The following is a 19156-nucleotide window of genomic DNA, read 5'->3' as shown; positions in this document are numbered from 1 at the left end:
TGTATTGATTTATGTTTTTTTTTTTTTTTTTTTGAGACGGAGTCTCGCTCTGTCACCCAGGCTGGAGTGCAGTGGCCGGATCTCAGCTCACTGCAAGCTCCGTCTCCCGGGTTCACGCCATTCTCCTGCCTCAGCCTCCCGAGTAGCTGGGACTACAGGCGCCCGCCACCTCGCCCGGCTGGTTTTTTTGGGTATTTTTTAGTAGAGACGGGGTTTCACCGTGTTAGCCAGGATGGTCTCGATCTCCTGACCTCGTGATCCGCCTGTCTCGGCCTCCCAAAGTGCTGGGATTACAGGCTTGAGCCACCGCGCCCGGCCCGTTTGTATTGATTTAAATGTATGTGTGCTAGGTGGGTTTTTTTTTTTTTTAATCTACTTTGTGGCTCCTCACATTTTCGAAACCTGCCAAACTCTTTCAAAAATATTGTAGCTATTTAGCTGCATCCATTTGTATTTTATGGGTTATGAACATGCTTTGTCATCAATTCTTTTGAACATGATGTCTACGGGTTCTTCTTTAATTAGCCTATTTGCTTCATTTTTTATGAAACTATCTGGGGGACATTTCAGAAAGCATGTCATAATTATTTTACTCAAGCCCCAAGTTCATTCTTTATGTAATTTTATTATTAATGCATTGTCATCTTGCCTTGCATGTTGCAAATAGCTTCTCCCACTAAACTTCCATCTTTCCACCGTCTTTAGGGAATCTTAATGGACAGAATATTTAATGTGGATAAATTTGTCAAAACTTTCCATCATGTTTAATTGTGTGTGTGTGTGTGTGTGTGTGTGTGTGTGTGTGAAGAGATCCACTGTTATTCCAATATTTAAAGATACTCTCCTATGGTATCTTCTGTGAGAATTATAGATTTCTGAGATTTAACCATTATGGAACAGTTGGTATCTGAATAACTTTCCTGCCATTAATAATCAAAGTTGGATAAAAATATATGAAGCAATTCTTTTCCGTGTCTGGACAATGGATAGCACAAGGCTGCAATACATGAGAGCAGTAAAGCACACCAGGTAAACCTTCTTCCTGGAGACATTTTCCATTTTCTAACTATGTGGCAAGGGAAGTACAACCCACGCAAAAAGCAGTTGTCTTAGAGCGTGGTATTTCCAGACTAACAGAGATGCCTAAGCACCACACTGTCATCCTTAGTTTTAATTTTCTTGAGAAATTGCCTAATTTCCAAGAAATCATACGACTACCATGAAAAATGATTTCCATCAATTTTTAAGATGATCAATAGTTGAATCTTTGCTAGTCCAAATTTTAAGTTAATTCTATGTGTTATTCTTGAAGTGTGAGTACAGGGACATATATAATCAGTATTTTGTTTCCCTACAAGCCTCCAAAAGAAGGGCTAGGCAAAAAAATTAGCCCTTTTTCACTTAAAATATTTATGCTAACATAAGTGTTACATAGACATCTCACTTTTCAATTAACTTTTTAATTTCTGAAATGGTAAATATTAGCAGACATACCTGCCAACATAAAAGTTCTTTGAGACCCTTACTAATTTATGTGAAGAGGTTCTGAGATTAAAAAAATGAAAATATTCAATTAGAAAACATTTTTGTAAAGGGGGAGAAAAAAGGAGCGCATTCACAAATACTACAAGAACATTAAAACACATTAAGATACCTGACTAAAGAAAAATAAAAATAATCTTAAAATTCTACTGAGGGACATATGAACCTAATAGGACAAACAATATTCTTTATGAATAAGAATATTAATATTGAAAAGGTGCCACGATTTCTCTATGTGAACCATGCAATGTCCTACGTATCTATGTATCTTGTATTATAATCAGAATACCAATAGAATCTGTATTTGAAGGAAGATTAAATAATTCAACAGTTTATCTGTAAAAGAGTATGGAATTATGAAAGAGATACAGGTGTATGTATTGGGAAGTAATACTTGACCTATTAGGTATGAAACCTTGTATTAGTTATAAAACAAATATTTTAAATACATATTCAAACAAGAAGCAACAATAATTAAATCAGTGAAAGTAGCTGAATAGACAAAATAGAACTGAATAGTATTTGTAAGTATCAAATATAAAAATGATTATCTAGTGGAAGTTACATATTAGATCAATGAGGAAGAGCAGGAATTATTTTATAAATGGTATCATGGCAACCAGATAATACTGACAGAAAATGTTGGCTATTTCACTACTTTAAGGTAACTCTCAACTGCATTAAAGACTGATCTAAAAATGAAATCATAAAAATATCAGGAGAAACATGAGTATTTTTATAACCCTGACCAGAGAAAATTCTAAACATTATACCTAAGGCAGAAATAGTAGAGCAACAGATTTGACTATGTAAGAATGGTCATAACGCAATAATAAAGAAATTAATTGTAAAAATATTTGTGACGTGTGTAATAATGATTCCTAATATGGGCCACTGCCAAGTTACAGACATAAACACCCAAAAGAAAAAGTGTAAAGGATGTATACAAGAAATACAAATAACCAATTAACATACTGGAATATACTCTCACTAAAAATTTTGAAATGCGAAGAACACACTTTTGGCTATCAATAAAAAATATTAAAGATCAGTAATATTCTGTTACCGAGTGTATGAAAGAACAGTCTCATGCACTATTGGTCGCAGTGTAAACTGTAACAGCTTTGGTGAAGGTCAGTTTGAAAATGTAGCTCAAAATTTTAAATCTACATATTCAGTGACACAGACAGAAATTATACATTGAGAAATTTTAGTGGAAAGACAAAGTGCGTAAAGTATAAAGAGACATATGTAGCAGCCTACGCTCTATGTCCACAGATAAATAGTAATGGAGCATTCTCCTTACAATCAAAGACTATACAGCAGAAGAGAGGTAGATGAATACACACTTTCTTGGAAACATCTGCATTTATAAACTTTTTATGACATTTTATGTGTGTACATGCATATGCACAGAAAGATGTCCACAGGCATGAACACAAAAATGTTAACAGTCCCTAACTCTGGATTTATAGATGAATTGGGGTGAATTATTACTTTTGTGTTGTTATCTAAGTTTTATTTTATATACATACCACCTGACAGATTGTGTGGCATGTGGTAGGCACTCAATACATGAATGGATGGACATGAACACCTGATTATAATCTGCATTCATCCACTGTCAATTTTAAAAGTTTAGCACTATATAGCAGCATTAGTCTCATTTAATAGAAAAGAGTAACAAGATTTCAATTTGAACTAGTACACTTATTCTTGAGGGCCCAGAGTGTCTCTACAAATTCCTGAATATCTGGCGTTTAAGGGATTATTTTTATCTTTAGATAAAAGTGAGTTTATCTTTAGATAAAAATGAGTCTCTGAAGGAAACCAGTGTGCTGGTTCTTCATCTGTTGTTTCTCAGCGCCAATTCCACCCTTCTGTCCTGTGCTCTGTGTGCTGGGGCCGGGACTCTGCAAATTACACTTCTCTGACCCCTCTGACTGCTGCTTATTAGGTTCTACTGGTAGGAAGTACTAGAGAGAAGTTGGAAGGAAGATGAAACAAGATCTAGTTTATCCCTCATGGCTAGTCCTATCAGCTCTGTAATAACGGCAGCGAATGCCGGCCTTCAATTGCTTCGAAACTTCTAGAACTGTCGTTACTGTACCCCTCAGAATTACCATGAGCAGGTAGGTGGTGAGCCTCCTCAGGGGTCTGAGCACTAATGCCATGATGACCCTTTTTGGAGCTTTAAGGCTCTGGCAACCCCAACTTTTTCCCATTTGTTTTCTTACCCTTAGGACTAGTAGCTGCATCCTACAGTTGTGATCACCGGGTTATTCTCTAACGCCTCTGTACTCACATCTCCTCTGTTGAAATACGTAGTGTCAGCTTTCCTGACTGGACACATGCTGGTAGTAGTGCTTTCTGCAGAGCAGACATAGTCAAGTCATCAGCTGCAGGATCAAGATAGAGAGACATAAATGCTGAAGGCCAATCTATTAAGGTTAGCATTTGGGAGGTGTCTGAATGTTAAAAGGATGCATTTAATACAGAAAAACATCCACATCAGCAAAGATCTGCTGGGGCAGTTCGGTACAATGAAACTTCCTATGATAATCAAAATGTTCTAAAATGTTGTCCAATATAGTAGTCAATAGTCACATGAGGCTATGAGCATTTGATATAAAGCTAGTATTACTAATTAACAGAATGCCCAATTTTATTTAAATCTAATGGCTAATGAAAACTGTATTAGTACAGGTCTAGGGTGACTGTACCTCTAAGCTTCTAGTTATTTTAACAGGTGCTAGGATTACAAAAACAAGAGATACACTCTCCTATAAGAGCTCAGTCCAGCAGTGGAAGACAAGACATATAAAACAAACCACTTCAGAAGATTATTCTGTCAACAGTGTGAAGATGAATTTCAGGGTCAAGATCAAAGACAGTGCTACTCAAGGACAAATCTAACAGTCAAATTAAGAGATGGACCTCATCAGCCATAGTACTAAGGAGTATTAAAAAATTTGACGTGTTGACACTTGGTAATCAACGGTAAGTAAAAGTAGAATTCAGAATAATTCATTTTGGGATTATTACATCATTTCATCAAGGGAGTATGAGACAATCAGATTTGGAAAAAAGTGATGAATTCAGATGTGCCAAGTCGAAAGTGTCTGTGAAACATCCAAGTATATGTGCTGAAAAAGACAACTGCAAATATGTATTGGTTTAGAACTCACATGGGTATGGCTAGAAAACAATGACTTGTGGGCCGGGCGCAGTGGCTCACGCTTGTAATCCCAGCACTTTGGGAGGCCGAGACGGGCGGATCACGAGGTCAGGAGATCGAGACCATCCTGGCTAACACGGTGAAATTCCGTCTCTACTAAAAAATACAAAAAAACTAGCCGGGCAAGGTGGTGGTGCCTGTAGTCCCAGCTACTCGGGAGGCTGAGGCAGGAGAATCACTTCAGCCCAGGAGGTGGAGGTTGCAGTGAGCCGATATCGCACCACTGCACTCCAGCGTGGGGACAGAGTAAAACTCCGTCTCAAAAAAACAAAACAGCTGTAATCCCAGCACTTTGGGAGGCCGAGGCAGATCACGAGGTCAGGAGAGCAAGACCATCCTGGCCAACACGGTGAAACCCCGTCTCTACTAAAAATACAAAAAAAAAAAAAAACTATCCGGGCGTGGTGGCGGCGCCTGTAGTCCCAGCTACTCGGGAGGCTGAGGCAGGAGAATGGCGGGAACCCGGGAAGCGGAGCTTGCAGTGAGCTGAGATCCGGCCACTGCACTCCAGGCTGGGCAACAGCGAGACTCCGTCTCAAAAAATACAAACAAACAAACAAAAAATGACTTGTGAATCATGAAGGCAGAATAAGAAGACAAACTAATAGATACAACCAGAAAAAGTGAACAGCATCACAAAGGGGCCAAGTACCAAACCTTGAGCACAACCTAAAGAAGTAGAAGTAGAAGTAGAAAGAAAAAAAAAGACTAGGAATGCAGGTAGAGGATGGAAGCCAAAGAGCCTCAAACCCAGAACAGGAGTAAACAACGCTGACAAACTATCAAAAGGGCTGACAAGTATTGAATACTTAATGTGGCAGATAGTTTCTAAACATTTTATATCTAGAAACCCGTTTAATCTTTTAAAAAATCCTCTAAGGTGCATTGTGTCATAATGCCCATTTTACAGATGAAGAGTCTAAGGCACGGAAAAGTTAAATCATTCATTCAAGGTCAACACGCAGCGAATAAACAGCAGAGTCAGAATCTGAGCCAGGCAGTTTGGTTCCAGAGCCTGTACTGCTAACCATTCGTAAGAGAAAAATCCAGTAGGGACTGAAAAATATTTTCATGCAGCTTTGGCTAGAGCACATGTCAAAAAGGGGCATGGTCTATGGCATCAGCAATCTGAAGATCCCTGCCCTTTCATGTGACATACAGTACTGTAAAATGCAAATTCCTCCACTCTACTGTAGCTAGGCTCAATCACAGTCTCACAGTAGGGCCACAGGTAAATCTTAAAACTGGAAAAGCAACTATCTAAACTCCAGTTCTCACATTAAAAGCCCTGTAATACACGAGAGATAACATCCGGAAACTTTAAAGAAAAAAAAAAGTTCCTCATATGCTTTCGATGCACAACTAGGTTAGGAATAGTAGTCTAGATTAGGTGCAGTAGCTTGCACTGTAATCACAGCGGTATGGGAGGCGGAGGTGGAAGGATCACTTGAGTCCAGAAGTCTGAGACTAGCCTGGACAATATAGTGAGACCTCATCTCTACAAAAAATAAAGAAAAAAAACAGCCAAGCACAGTGGCTTGCACATGTAGTCCCAGCTACTTCAGAGGCTGAAGTGGAAGGACTGTTTGAGCCAGAGAGTTGGAGGTTGCAATGAGAGGAGACTGCACCACTGCACTCCAGCCTGGGCAACAGAGCGAGCCTGTCTCAAAAAATTAAAAATACATACAAAAACTCCACAAAACAGAAACGACAAAAGAATACTGGTCTAGCTCCACATTACTGAAAAACTAAGAGCCGTCTGCTAGAGGGCAAACATGTTGTATGAGTTAGTCTAGGGGGAAAAAGTGAGCTTTCTGGATTACTTCTGTAGAAGAGCAAACACACTCCCGAAATAACGGACATATGTTGAAATTTGTAAGCTCATTTTATAGCACATTCTGATTCTATTTCTGTTTTCTACATAACATCGGGTTATCAATGTTTATCCCTTTATTACATGCTGGTTAACAACTAATTGAATTCATAGATAGGAGGCATAAAGTTGAAAAGGAGGATCATACCTAACATCTCCAGTTTTCTTGGTGAGGCAAAGAAAAGATCATCCAGCATTACAGAAGCCAGCATTGAATAGGAGAGGCTGGGGATGGGAGTGAAGGTCTCAAATACCCACTGAGAACTGTACATGGAACGAATAAGGATATTCCAAATTTTGGTGTGCATGTGTGTAGTTTCTCCAATCATGCCTCATTTATTTTCATTCTAGTATTATCAGTGCTATGTTATATCATTTTATTTTATTTTAAGTCACTCCTACAAAGTTAATTAGAAAAAGAAGAAACTGGAGGTTGGAAAGTACAAGGGGAGGACAGGGGGAAAGGATGTCTAAAATAGATGAAATTTAATTTTTGTAAAAACAATGACTCTCTCCCGCCTTCCACCCCCCCACCCCCCCTAAAAAAACCCACCACCATTTAGGTGTATATGCTGGATAAGGTTATCCAAACATGGGACAGTATGTGGCCACAGTGGTTGGCGCTCGTTAACTCTAGGCTGGGAGTGGTATGGGAGATGAAGAAGGGACATATGATCAGTGAGAATAAAAACACTAGCAAAACACAAACATAGTCATGGTATAATGGCAGGTGAAACTGATAAAATAACCTTATGAAGAAAGACCAAGAGTAAACATGGAAATAAAAGTTTGTTCAACAAGAACACTGAGCTAATTAGATGGATGCATTATAAGCAATTTCTAACTGGGATTGCTGTACTTTTAATCCAGTTTTTAGAAAAAGTAAAATAAAGCATAGGTAAGAATGGACCACAGATATTTGCACTGTATCTTCAGGCTGAAGAGAAGACGTTAACAACCACACTCTTGTTTCTGGAGAGGAAGTACATAAACTGGGCGGTCACATACCATTTTAGACTAAATTGTCCCCCAGATTCATATATTGAAGCCCTAACCCCCTAACATGACTGTGTTTGGAGACAGGGCCCTTGAAGAGGTAATTAAGGTTAAGTGAGTTCATAAGGATGGGGCTCAAATCCAATGTGACTGGGGATCCTTATAAGAACTGGAAGAGAGGCCAGGGATGCAGCACACCGAGAAAAGGCTAGGTGAGGACACAGAGAGAAGGTGGTGGTCTGCAGGCCAAGGAGAGAGGCCTTAGGGGAAATCAAATCCATCAACAGCTTGATCTTAGACTTCCAGCTTCCAAAACTAGAAGAAAAATTTCTGTTGTTTAAGCCACCAAGCCTGTGTTATTTTGTTACGGCATATCTTAGGAGACTAGTATATATATTTTGGATGAAGTTATCATGGGCACGACAAATGGTATTTAATGTTATTTACAATGTAAATGTTAAAAAAATCAAACAAGAGTATTCCCATTCACTGTCCACCTCCACTTCCCCAAGCATCCACATTTTTATTCGCTGGGAGAATGACAGGACCCAGAGGCATAACTCAACAAGTTTAAATCATAAAATAAAGATACTGAACTTTTGAAGAATCAGATACCTGCCTTATTCTCAATTAAATGTAAAACTAAGCAAAATAAATGAATAAATAAAAATAATTAGATACTTCCTTGAAATTCCAAGTGAGGGAAACACAAAAAAGCTTCCAACAAACAACAGATCATAAGTGAATAAAAATTAAACAGCATCAATTTACGGTGCACAAATGCTACCAATAGTTTCATTTAGTGCAGTGGCTCCGAAACTTTAGTAAACATCAAAATCACCTGAAGGACTTGTTATAACACAGGGTACACTGAAGAGTTTCTGAACTGGAAGCTCTGAGGTGGGACTCAAAAATTTTCAATTCTAACATGTTCCCAAGCTGCTGAAGCTGCCTACTGATCTGGAGAACAGACATTGAGTACTACTACTTTACTATACGTATGGTCACTGTTGTATCGTAATGAATGTGAAACATATTAGAGGGGTCCCTACAAGTTTATTCATGCATACTGGTCTCCTGAGATGTCTGAAGTTCTATCTACATGAATTCTACCCTGAATTATTTCAAAATGTGACTTTTTTGGGGTAGGAAGGAGTACCATAGTAACCAAAATGAGAGTCATTTAAATCAAAATGAAATCTGCTATGGACAGTTCTATGAGGTTCCAATTCCAAAGTTATTAGCTGTAAGTTATATTTAACATGGTAAATTATATAAAGAAATTTCAAATACAACATAGCAGCATCTCTGGGACACAGCTAAAGCAGTGTTAAGAGGAAAATTTATAGCACTAAATGACCATATCAAAAAGCTGGAAAGAGCTCAGCAACCTAACATCCCAACTAAAATAACTAAAAAACCAAGGGCAAACAAACCCCAAAGTTAGCAGAAGACAAGAAATAACCAATATCAGAGCTGAACTGAAGATAGAGACACACACACACAAAACACCCTTCAAAAAAATCAAACAATCCAGGAGCTTTTTTTCTTTTCTTTTTTTTCTGAGACGGAGTCTTGCTCTGTTACCCAGGCTAGAGTGCAGTGGTGTGATCTCGGCTAACTGCAAGCTCCACCTCCCAGGTTCACGCTATTCTCCTGCCTCAGCCTCCCGAGTAGTTGAGACTACAGGCGCCCGCCACCATGCCCGGCTTTTTTTTTTTTTTTTTGTATTTTAAGTAGAGACAGGGTTTCACCGTGTTAGCCAGGATGGTCTCAATCTCCTGACCTCATGATCTACCCGCCTTGGCCTCCCAAAGTGCTGGGATTACAGGCATGAGCCACTGCGCCTGGCCAGAAGCTAATTTTTTGAAAAAATTAGTAAAACATTAGACCACTAGACTAATGAAGAAAAGAGAAGAAGATTCAAACAAACACAATCAGAAATAAGTGGGATGTTACCACTGACCCAACAGAAAGACAAACTACATCAGATAATATTATGAACACCTCTATTCACATAAACTAGAAAATCTAAAGAAACACATACATTCCTGGACACATACACCCTCCCAAGGCTGAACCAGGAAGAAACTGAATCCCTGAACAGATCAATAATGGGCTCTGAAACTAAGGCAGTAATAATAGCCTACCAACCAAGGAAAGTTCAAGACCAGGTGGATTCACAGATAATTCCACCAGAGGTACAAAGAAGAGTTCGTTGCTATCATTGCTCCTGAAACGATTTCAAAAATTTGAAAAGGAGGGACTCCTCCTAACTCATTCTATGAGTGCAGCATCGGCCTGATACCAAATCCTAGCAGACATACAACAACAACAAAAACTTCAGGCCAATATCTCTGATGAACATCGATGCAAAAATCCTAAACAAAATACTGGCAAACTGAATACAGCAGATCAAAAACCTTATCCACCACGATCAAGTAGGCTTCATTCCTGGGATGCAAAGTTGGTTCAACATACAAAAAGCAAAATAAATGAGATTCATCACATAAACAGAACTAAAGACAAAAACCACATGATTACCTCAATAGATGTGGAAAGGCCTTCGATAAAATTCAACATCACTTCATGTTAAAAATTTTCAATAAAGTAGGTATTACATGAACATACTGCAAAATAATAAGAGCCACCTATGACAAGCCCTCAGCCAATATCACATTGAATGGGCAAAAGCTGAAAGCATTCCCCTTGAAAACCTGTGAAAGACAAGGTTGCCCTCTCTCATCACTCCTACTCTTCATAGTATTGGAAGTTCTGACGAGAGCAATCAGGCGAGAAAAAGAAATAAAGGTATTCAAATAGAAAGCGAGAAATCAAACTATCTTTGTTTGCAGATGACATGATCCTATATCTAGAAAATCCCATCATCTCAGCCCAAAAGCTTAGGCTGATAAGCAACTTCAGTGAAGTCTCAGGATACAAAATCAATGTGCAAAAAGTGCTAGCATTCCTATACACCAAAAACAGGCAAGCCCAGAACCAAATCACAAATGAACTCCCATTCGCAACTGCTACAAAAAGAATAAAACACCTAGGAATACAGCTAATATGGGATGAGAAGGAGCTCAAGAATTACAAACCACTCCTCATGGAATCAGAGAGGACACAAACAAATGGAAAAAAATTTCATGCTCATGGATAGGAAGAATCAATATCGCAGAAATGTCCATACTGCCCAAAGCAATTTATAGATTCAGGGCTATTCCCATTAAACTACCATTAACATATTCACAGAATTAGAAAAAAACTGTTTTAATATTCAAATGGAACAAAACGAAACAAAAAAACCAAACCTGAATAGCCAAGGCAATCCTAAGCAAAAGGAACAAAGCTGGAGGCATCACACTTCAACTACAGTACAAGGCAACAGTAACCAAAACAGCACAGTGCTGTTACAAGAACAGACACACAGAGACCAATGGAACAGAACAGAGAACTCAGAAGTAAGACCACGCACCTACCTATAGCTATCTGATCTTCTACAAACCTGACCAAAAAAAAAAAGGGGGAAAAATATTCCCCATTTAATAAAAGGTGCTAGGAGAACTGACTAGCCATATGCAGAAAAATGAAACTGGACACCTTCCTTACACCATATACAAAAATCAACTCAAGATGGATTAAAGACTTAAATGTAAAACTTAAAACTATAAAAACTCTAGAAGAAAACCTAGGCAATACCATTCAGGACATAGGAATGGACAAAGATTGCATGACGAAGATGTCAAAAGCAATTGCAACAAAAGCAAAAACTGACACATGGGATCTGATTAAACTAAAGAACTGCATAGCAAAACAAAATATCAACAGAGTAAAAAGACAACCTATAGAATGGGAGAAAACTTTTACAATCTGTGCATATGACAAAGGTCTCATATCCAGCATCTATAAGGAACTTACCATACTGACAAGAAAAAAAAACCATTAAAAAGTGGGTAAAGGACATGAACAGACACTTCTCAAAAGAAAACATACATGAGGCCTACAAGCACATGAAAAAAGCTCAGTATCACCAATCATTAGAGAAATGCAAATAAAAACCACAATGAGACACCACCTCACACCAGTCAGAAAGGCTATTATTAAAAAGTCAAAAACAACAGATGGTTGCGAGGTTGCAGAGAAAAAGGAACACTTTTACACTGTTGGTGGAAGTGTAAATCAGTTCAACCATTGTGAAAGACCTAAAGACAGAAATACCATTTAAGCCAGCAAACCCGTAACTGGATATTACATAAAAGGAATGTAAATTGTTTTCTTATAAGAACGTGCATGTGGATGTTCACTGCAGCACTATTCACAATTGCATACGCATGGAATCTAACTTAAATGCCCGTCAGTGATGGACTGGATGAAGAAAACGTACATATACACGGAATACTACGCAGTCACAAAAAGGAATGAGATCACATCCTTTGCAGGGACACGGATGAAGCTGGAGGCGATTATCCTGAGCAAACTAACATAGGAACAGAAAAACAAATACTGCATGTTCTAAGTGGGAGCTAAGTGATAAGAACATATTAGACTCAATGGTGGAAGGAACACCACACACTGGTATCTGGCAGAGGGTGGGGGCTGAGAGGAGAAAGAGGATCATCAGTTAGAACAGCTAGTGGATGCTGGGGTTAATACCTGGGTGATGGGATGATCTGTGCAGCAAACCACCATGACACATTTACCTATGTAAGAAACCTGCATATCCTGCACATGTAACTCTGAACTTAAAAGCTGGAAATTAAAAAAAAAAAAGAAAAATTTCAGTGATCTAAATCTTACAATTAGATTAAAAACCAATATTAAAATACGTTGTTTCTGTAGGTCTTGAAAAAGGTCACTTCTTTAAATAAGTTATTTCAAATTCATTACTAGGAATAAATAATCTGGTTTTTACGTATATAGTAAATACAATTATAATACTTACCTTCAGCACAAGAGTGACATGATTCTCTGAATGTGCCTTTGAAGGAATAATTTCCATGTAGTGTTTGAGCACTTTGTGTCTCAGCAGTCAATTATACACACAAACACAAACAACTTTACCACCGTGGTAGAATGTCATAAAATATTAAGGATACTTTACAAAAGCTGTGATGACACATATGAAGTTTCTAAACTTTTAACAGGACTGGAAAACCAATGCAGAATTCTGCTCAGTAGACAACTTAAAATCTAAACCCAAACATATTTTGATAGATACAATATGCAAAATCTAACTTCACAACAGAAATAGTAATAATTCTTTGTCATTAATACCTTACTAGCACATTGGTACCTTTACAAACAGCATCATATAATAGCATAATATTTCATCTTACTCCTCCATCCAGGATCTTTTGTGAGAGGCACTTATAAACAACACTAGTTTTGGCGACGCTGTATCAAACATACACATAGTATAATGGTCTATTTTACTATGCTCACAAAACACCATTTATAAAGAAATCTTTATGAATTCAAAAATAGGTTGTTAGTAACATGATTACCTTTAAAGTATGGATTTTGATTTTCATTCACAATATTAATTCATTAACAGTAGTTTCATCTACAAAATGTTCTATAGCTTTTTCCTTTTTGAAAAGGAATAAAGGCAGTTAAGATACTCATAACTTCTACTTAAACAATATCAATTTTGTTTCACAGTATTAATTAGCAGAGAACATTTTCAATTAAAGTGATATACAATTTACAAAAATAGAATGATTTATATATTGCAAAACATTGTCCTCCATTATGAATATATATATATATATATATATATACATGTGTGTATGTGCATATATGTGTATATATAAATATTTCTTTTAAGTTTTACAATAGCCCTTATTCAAGTACTTTGGGATTGTCTTGAAATAATCACCTTGCTATATATTTTAAATACATTTAAAAAGTAAAATTAATCTAAGAAAAGGTTAAAAGTTTCAGTGTAGTTTGACTTAAAAAAAGCAACCACTTGCTTGAGTAAAAACCCTGACCAAATTCAAAACAAGCTCAGGTGCCATATTAAGTTTAAGAACTTTGTTAAAAATATAGATAAATTTAAGTGTCAAATACTTAAACATTTTCCAATTTGCTACCATTAGAGCAGAATCAAAAGACTGTATTAATCTATTAATTGTCCAATCTTAATCCCCAGACAAAATTCATGTATATATTATTACTAATACACTAACATACAATATACCTGCTTACAAACACATAGGTAGCCATAAATAAAACTTTATTCTTTATTTCATTTACAAGCTACCAAATATTATGTATCGTACACAGTGCTGAACACTTAAATGGCTGTAGTCATGGAAGGATCCAGACTGAATGGAAAGCTGTTGAGAAAGAAAAGATAAAAGCAAAGTAATACTGTAACAGGAAGGTGGCAAAAGCATAGTTTTGCCATAATAAAATCAATTAGATCTGTGATTATATATCAGTTCCGGTTAAAACAAAGTCTGAGCTCCATGCGATTCTCAGCTTTATTATTTGCAGTCTGACTAAAGTCTGTATAGTCATTTTGTCTTTTGCAGTCATTAAAATAAAAAAAGTTAAAAACTATAGCAGCAACAAGCAAACCCTGTGACAGGATGGCAAGGGTTAAGAACTAAAAAGAGTTTATACAGTGTGTTTAGGGAAAGTGTGCAGTTTATCTTCCATCAGCAGGAGTTCGACTGAGGGACAACATGATTCGGGCAAATCGCTCACAGAGTTCATGCGTAGAATACGAAGGTAACTTCGGTGGCTCATGGAAACTTTTAATCTCCATAGAACAATCAAGCAGTTTTGGCAAAAAATCTGTCAGCTTTTCTTGGAGGTGTGCTGCAAATACAAACAATTAAATCTAACTAAAGATAGAAATTATGACACGAGCATTGTCAACATGATTTACTAATATTAACTTGCCATGATAGGTAAGATAATTGCCATTTTGGGGAGACAAAAACACATGGCAACTGCAATGCACACAGCTTAGCTCATCAATATAGAAAAAGAGTAATGTGAATGTGAAATTACTAAATATAATACTTAATATTATATTTAATATAAAAAATGGCAAGAATAAATAACATCTAATTCTAACTGCGTTTAATCTCGACATCTCGGGTGCCTACTACCATTGTTTAAACTTACGTTCCATTTCTTGACCGAGGTAGGAACACCATCGATTTCTCATATCTTCTACAGCTAGTATATCCTTCTCTTCCATTTCATCCACCAGTAATAATGGCAAAAATGGGACAATAAACTCATTCATGATAATCAGACCATTGTTTACTTCTCGATCCTCTCCAGATTCGAAGAGTTCTGCGGCTTGCTCATTTAATTTCTTAATGCAATGCAAAAAAAAGAATAGGTTTTTGTTTCCTTTTTAAATTAAATATCTGTAAGTATCAATAAAGAAGACAACATAAATATGTTCACAAACAGTATTAGAATAAACGGTACTTAGAGAAAACAATCTCAACCTACCTAGAACTGAAAACCTCTCTTTAGAAACGTTATGCATATGACAACAACAGAAACAAAAGCAAACAGTGGTGGATGGAACATTATTGTGTTTTTCACTATTGTTTGGCTTATGTTGATCATCAATACAGGGGCCATTTTTTCTTCTCTAGAGATTAACTTCCACCCAATTATAAAATTTTATAAGCACTCACAATAGTTTTAAAAATAAAGAAATTCAGAATCCATATTAATTTTTGAAAAACTCATCTCCATAAATGGCAACTGAATATATACTATTGTATTTCTTGATACAGAAATATAAAGGTAACCAATTCACTTATCCCTTCAAATACTTCCTACAGAGTAAATACCATGTGCCAGAAATTTTTCCAGATACAGGGGCATTCAAGTGATTAATACAGAAAACTCTCATGGAGCTTACAATTTGGTAAGAGGATTGGCAAACTTTTTCTGTGAAGGTCCAGACAAGGACTATTTCAGGCTTTGAAGGCCACAAAGTTTCTGTTGGAACTATTCAACTCTGCCATTGTAGTACAAAGGCAATAATACATAATATATAAACGAATGTGCATGGCTATGTTTCAATAAAACTTATCTATAAAAACAAGTGGTAGGTGGAGCACAAGCCATAGTGTGCTGATCACTGACCTAGTAGAACAGAGAAATCCATGTAATAAGAAACATAAAAGATAAATACAGGTATAAGACCTATAATATTTAAGGGTTCTTATTTCAAATCTTATGTTTACAGCATGATAAATGTGACTTTTAAAGCTGAATTTCAAATAAAAATAGTTACATATTTACACCGTACTTCTTGTGCAATTTATTTTGATTTTGGAAAGAACCTTGTGCTGTAAGTCCAACTTGGCCATGAATCAATTACCCAATTGATATGGTTAGGCTTTGTGTCTCCTCCCAAATCTTATCTTGAATTGTAACCCCCAGGTATTGAGGAAGAGACCTGGTGGGAGGTGATCAGATCATAGGGGCAGTTTCCTTGATGCCGTTCTTGTGACAGGGAGTGAGTCTCAAGATCAGATGGTTTTATAAGCATCCGGCATTTCCCCTGCTTGCACTTCTCTCTCCTGCCACCATGTGATGAACGTCCTTGCTTCCCTTCACCTTTCGCCATCATTTTAAGTTTCCTGAGGCCTCCCCAACCATATGAAACTGAGTCAATTAAACCTCTTTCCTTTATAAATTACCCAGTCTTGTGTAGTATCTTTATAGCACTGTAAGAACGGACTAATACACCAATCATGAACAGATTAGCTAAATCTCTTAGCTTCACTTTCTTTACATTAATAATAGGGTATTATCATCTTCCTACCATAGGGGTTAAGAGAATAAAATGAGATAAATCTTCAAGTATTTACTACAATTTTTGGAAGTATGCATTAAATGAGATATACAATTTAATGACAAGTTTAATGTTAAGTTCACTGAATCAAACAATGTCTTGGAAATCTCTTAAATATAACATGTTTAAAGCCAACCTTGTTCCTCCTATTAGATTCCCTAATATTAAATGAAAAACTAGAAAGTTTGGCAGCTTTGACTCTTCTATTTCCTTCTTTCCACTCACGCAACAGCTATGACATGCCCTGATTTCATTTCCTTCACCGTCATACCTACACTACATGAGTCGAGGCCCTCACTCTCCATCCCTTGACTTTCCCCTCTAAGGTTCTTGACTTCAATCTACTTCTTTCCTGTTCATCCTCTAGTATGCTATTATTATTACCAGAATTATTTTCTGAAAACAAACCTCATCATACCAAACCTAATCAAACGTACACTGGTGCAAACTCATCTGAATGTCACATAAGCTTCTTTATCATCTGACCAATATCGACAAGTATTGTCAGCTTCATCACTTCCACCTTACCCCACTTCTTCATAACCTGGAGAGCCACAATGAATTTATCTTTATTTTCTCTTGTGTACTGGAATATTCTCCCTTCTTTATCATGAATAAAATTCCTATTTATCCATCAAGATCCAGATGAGGGTTTACCTTCTCTCTTAAGGTTCTTCCCAAATATTTCAGGCATATCACTGTGCGTATTTATCATAATGACACTTATTCCAGAACACAACAATTATTTCTGTATTTCTCCTACCAGACTGAGTTTTCTGAGGACAGGAAGTACATCTTACTCATATTTGTATCCCTCAGAACCTGACACTTTGTAAATATATAATATGAAAAAACCTGAAAGGAACACTAAAGTAATCTTGATGAGGTTTCATTTAAATTCCTATGTAAAACAAATAACCAAATGTGGTTAGGTTACTATCAAAAAATGATGAGAAACATCATATCATTTTTTGAATGTTTCAGAGGAACCATCAGGTTTTGGTAGTATTTATGTTTAAAATCAGCTATACTATTCTTATACCTCAAAATTCAATTTTTTTAAGTTAAACAGAAATTACTCTGATACATTCTATGCATATGTTTTTTGTTTTTTTGAGATGGAGTCTCACTCTGTCACCAGGCTGAAGTGCAGTGGCACGATCTCGGCTCACTGCAACCTCCACTTCTACTTCCTGGGTTCAAGCAATTCCCCTGCCTCAGCCTTCTGAGTAGCTGGGACTACAGGCGTGCGCCACCACACCTGGCAAATTTTGGTGTGTATTTTAGTAGAGATGGGTTTTCACCAAGTTGGCTAGGATGGTCTCGTTCTCCTGACCTAGTGATCCACCAGCCTCAGCCTCCCAAAGTGCTGGGATTACAGGCGTGAGCCACCGTGCCCAGCCTGCATATTCTTATAGACTTACATAAAACTTTCTTTTAAGACTTATCTATGCATCCCTTCCTCTCCCACCAAAAAAAGGAGTGGTAGTGTGATAAAGAAATCTAAATACAGAAACGTAAACAAACTGATGCTATTTTAAGATCATTTTTCATTTATCACCTATAGTACTTGGGATTCATAAAGAGAAAAGAATGAAGAACTGAGTGCACTTTGCCATCTGAAGGGACTAGAACCAGTTTATAGACATCATCATGTTCTTATCCCATCAGAGTTTATGTAGTCAATCACTTCATGAGTCTGGAAAACTTGCCCAATGTCAGACAAAATGGTAAGATCACATATATGCATTCAACTTACTAGTAAACATTCTCTCCTATAATGTGATAACAATTCTTCATCATGTCCTCTGTATAAGCCTTTAGACAAGAGTTCTTTGTTATTCTGATAAGCACAGATGAGGAACAGCAAGGAATCTATATAACTTGAAAATTAAAAAGAAACATATAACATTAGTATTTCACCTTTGTAGAAACAAAGTCAGCTACAATTATAAAATATTTTAAGTATATGCTTAAGTTTTGATAATCTACATTATAATAAAAAATATCATCTGATGCAGTGTATGCTTGGGAGCACCTTTTTAGCAACAGTATCATCTGAAACCCGGAGACAGTTATATCTTAAAAGTAAAAAATAAAATAGGAGCTACAAATTAAGAAAAAATCTGGGAAAAGAGGCAATAACGGATAAATTCGGATAGTTCTGTCTTCCTTGGTATTTATTTTCCGATGTCTTCCATTTGAACTCAAAATTGAAGCTAATGTGAAACCAACAATCTACTTGTTGAACGCAGTGTCCCACATGCATGAAGGAAAAACTCAGGTTACTCCATTTTATGATCACAAACATCATTTGGTTTGTTCAACGACAACTTAGGTTCTTTTCTATGTGCAGACAGTATTAGTTATTGGGAAAAATGTAAAAAAACAGAAATAAGAAGATCTAAAGGAAAGAGAGGAAGTGGAAAATGAAAGATTTCTCCTAAATCTGGGAAATCTAGTGGAATAAAGCAAAAACAAAAAGCCCCCAAACATAAAAAAGCTGATAGAGGCTGGGCGTGGCAGCTCACGCCTGCAATCCCAGAACTTTGGGAGGCAGAGGCAGGCGGATCACCTGAGGTCAGGAGTTTGAGACCAGTCTGACCAACATGGAGAAACCCCACTTCTACTAAAAAAAAAAATTAGCCGGGCATGGTGGTGC

General features: G+C 36.9%; 1 protein-coding gene across 4 annotated transcripts in view; it reads right to left on the bottom strand.

The window, feature by feature from the left end:
* Positions 1–12708: 12708 nt before the first annotated feature.
* The window catches only part of USP25 (ubiquitin specific peptidase 25), a 144878-nt gene continuing 138430 nt past the window's right edge, over positions 12709–19156 (bottom strand). For 2 of the 4 annotated variants that reach the window (XM_010376174.2, XM_030914945.1), the window contains 3 exons: positions 18254–18377; positions 14793–14988; positions 12709–14480 (listed from right to left, as the gene is read on the bottom strand). In XM_010376174.2, the coding sequence (XP_010374476.1) occupies positions 14308–14480; positions 14793–14988; positions 18254–18377 (493 nt within the window). In that variant the 3' untranslated portion in view covers positions 12709–14307. The remainder of the gene's footprint in view (positions 14481–14792; positions 14989–18253; positions 18378–19156) is intronic. The other 2 variants (XM_030914944.1, XM_010376175.2) reach the window with 1 other exon arrangement.

This window comes from Rhinopithecus roxellana, chromosome 13 (assembly GCF_007565055.1).
Source record: "Rhinopithecus roxellana isolate Shanxi Qingling chromosome 13, ASM756505v1, whole genome shotgun sequence".
Lineage (NCBI taxonomy): Eukaryota > Metazoa > Chordata > Mammalia > Primates > Cercopithecidae > Rhinopithecus > Rhinopithecus roxellana.
This window is presented reverse-complemented; position numbering and strand designations above follow the sequence as displayed.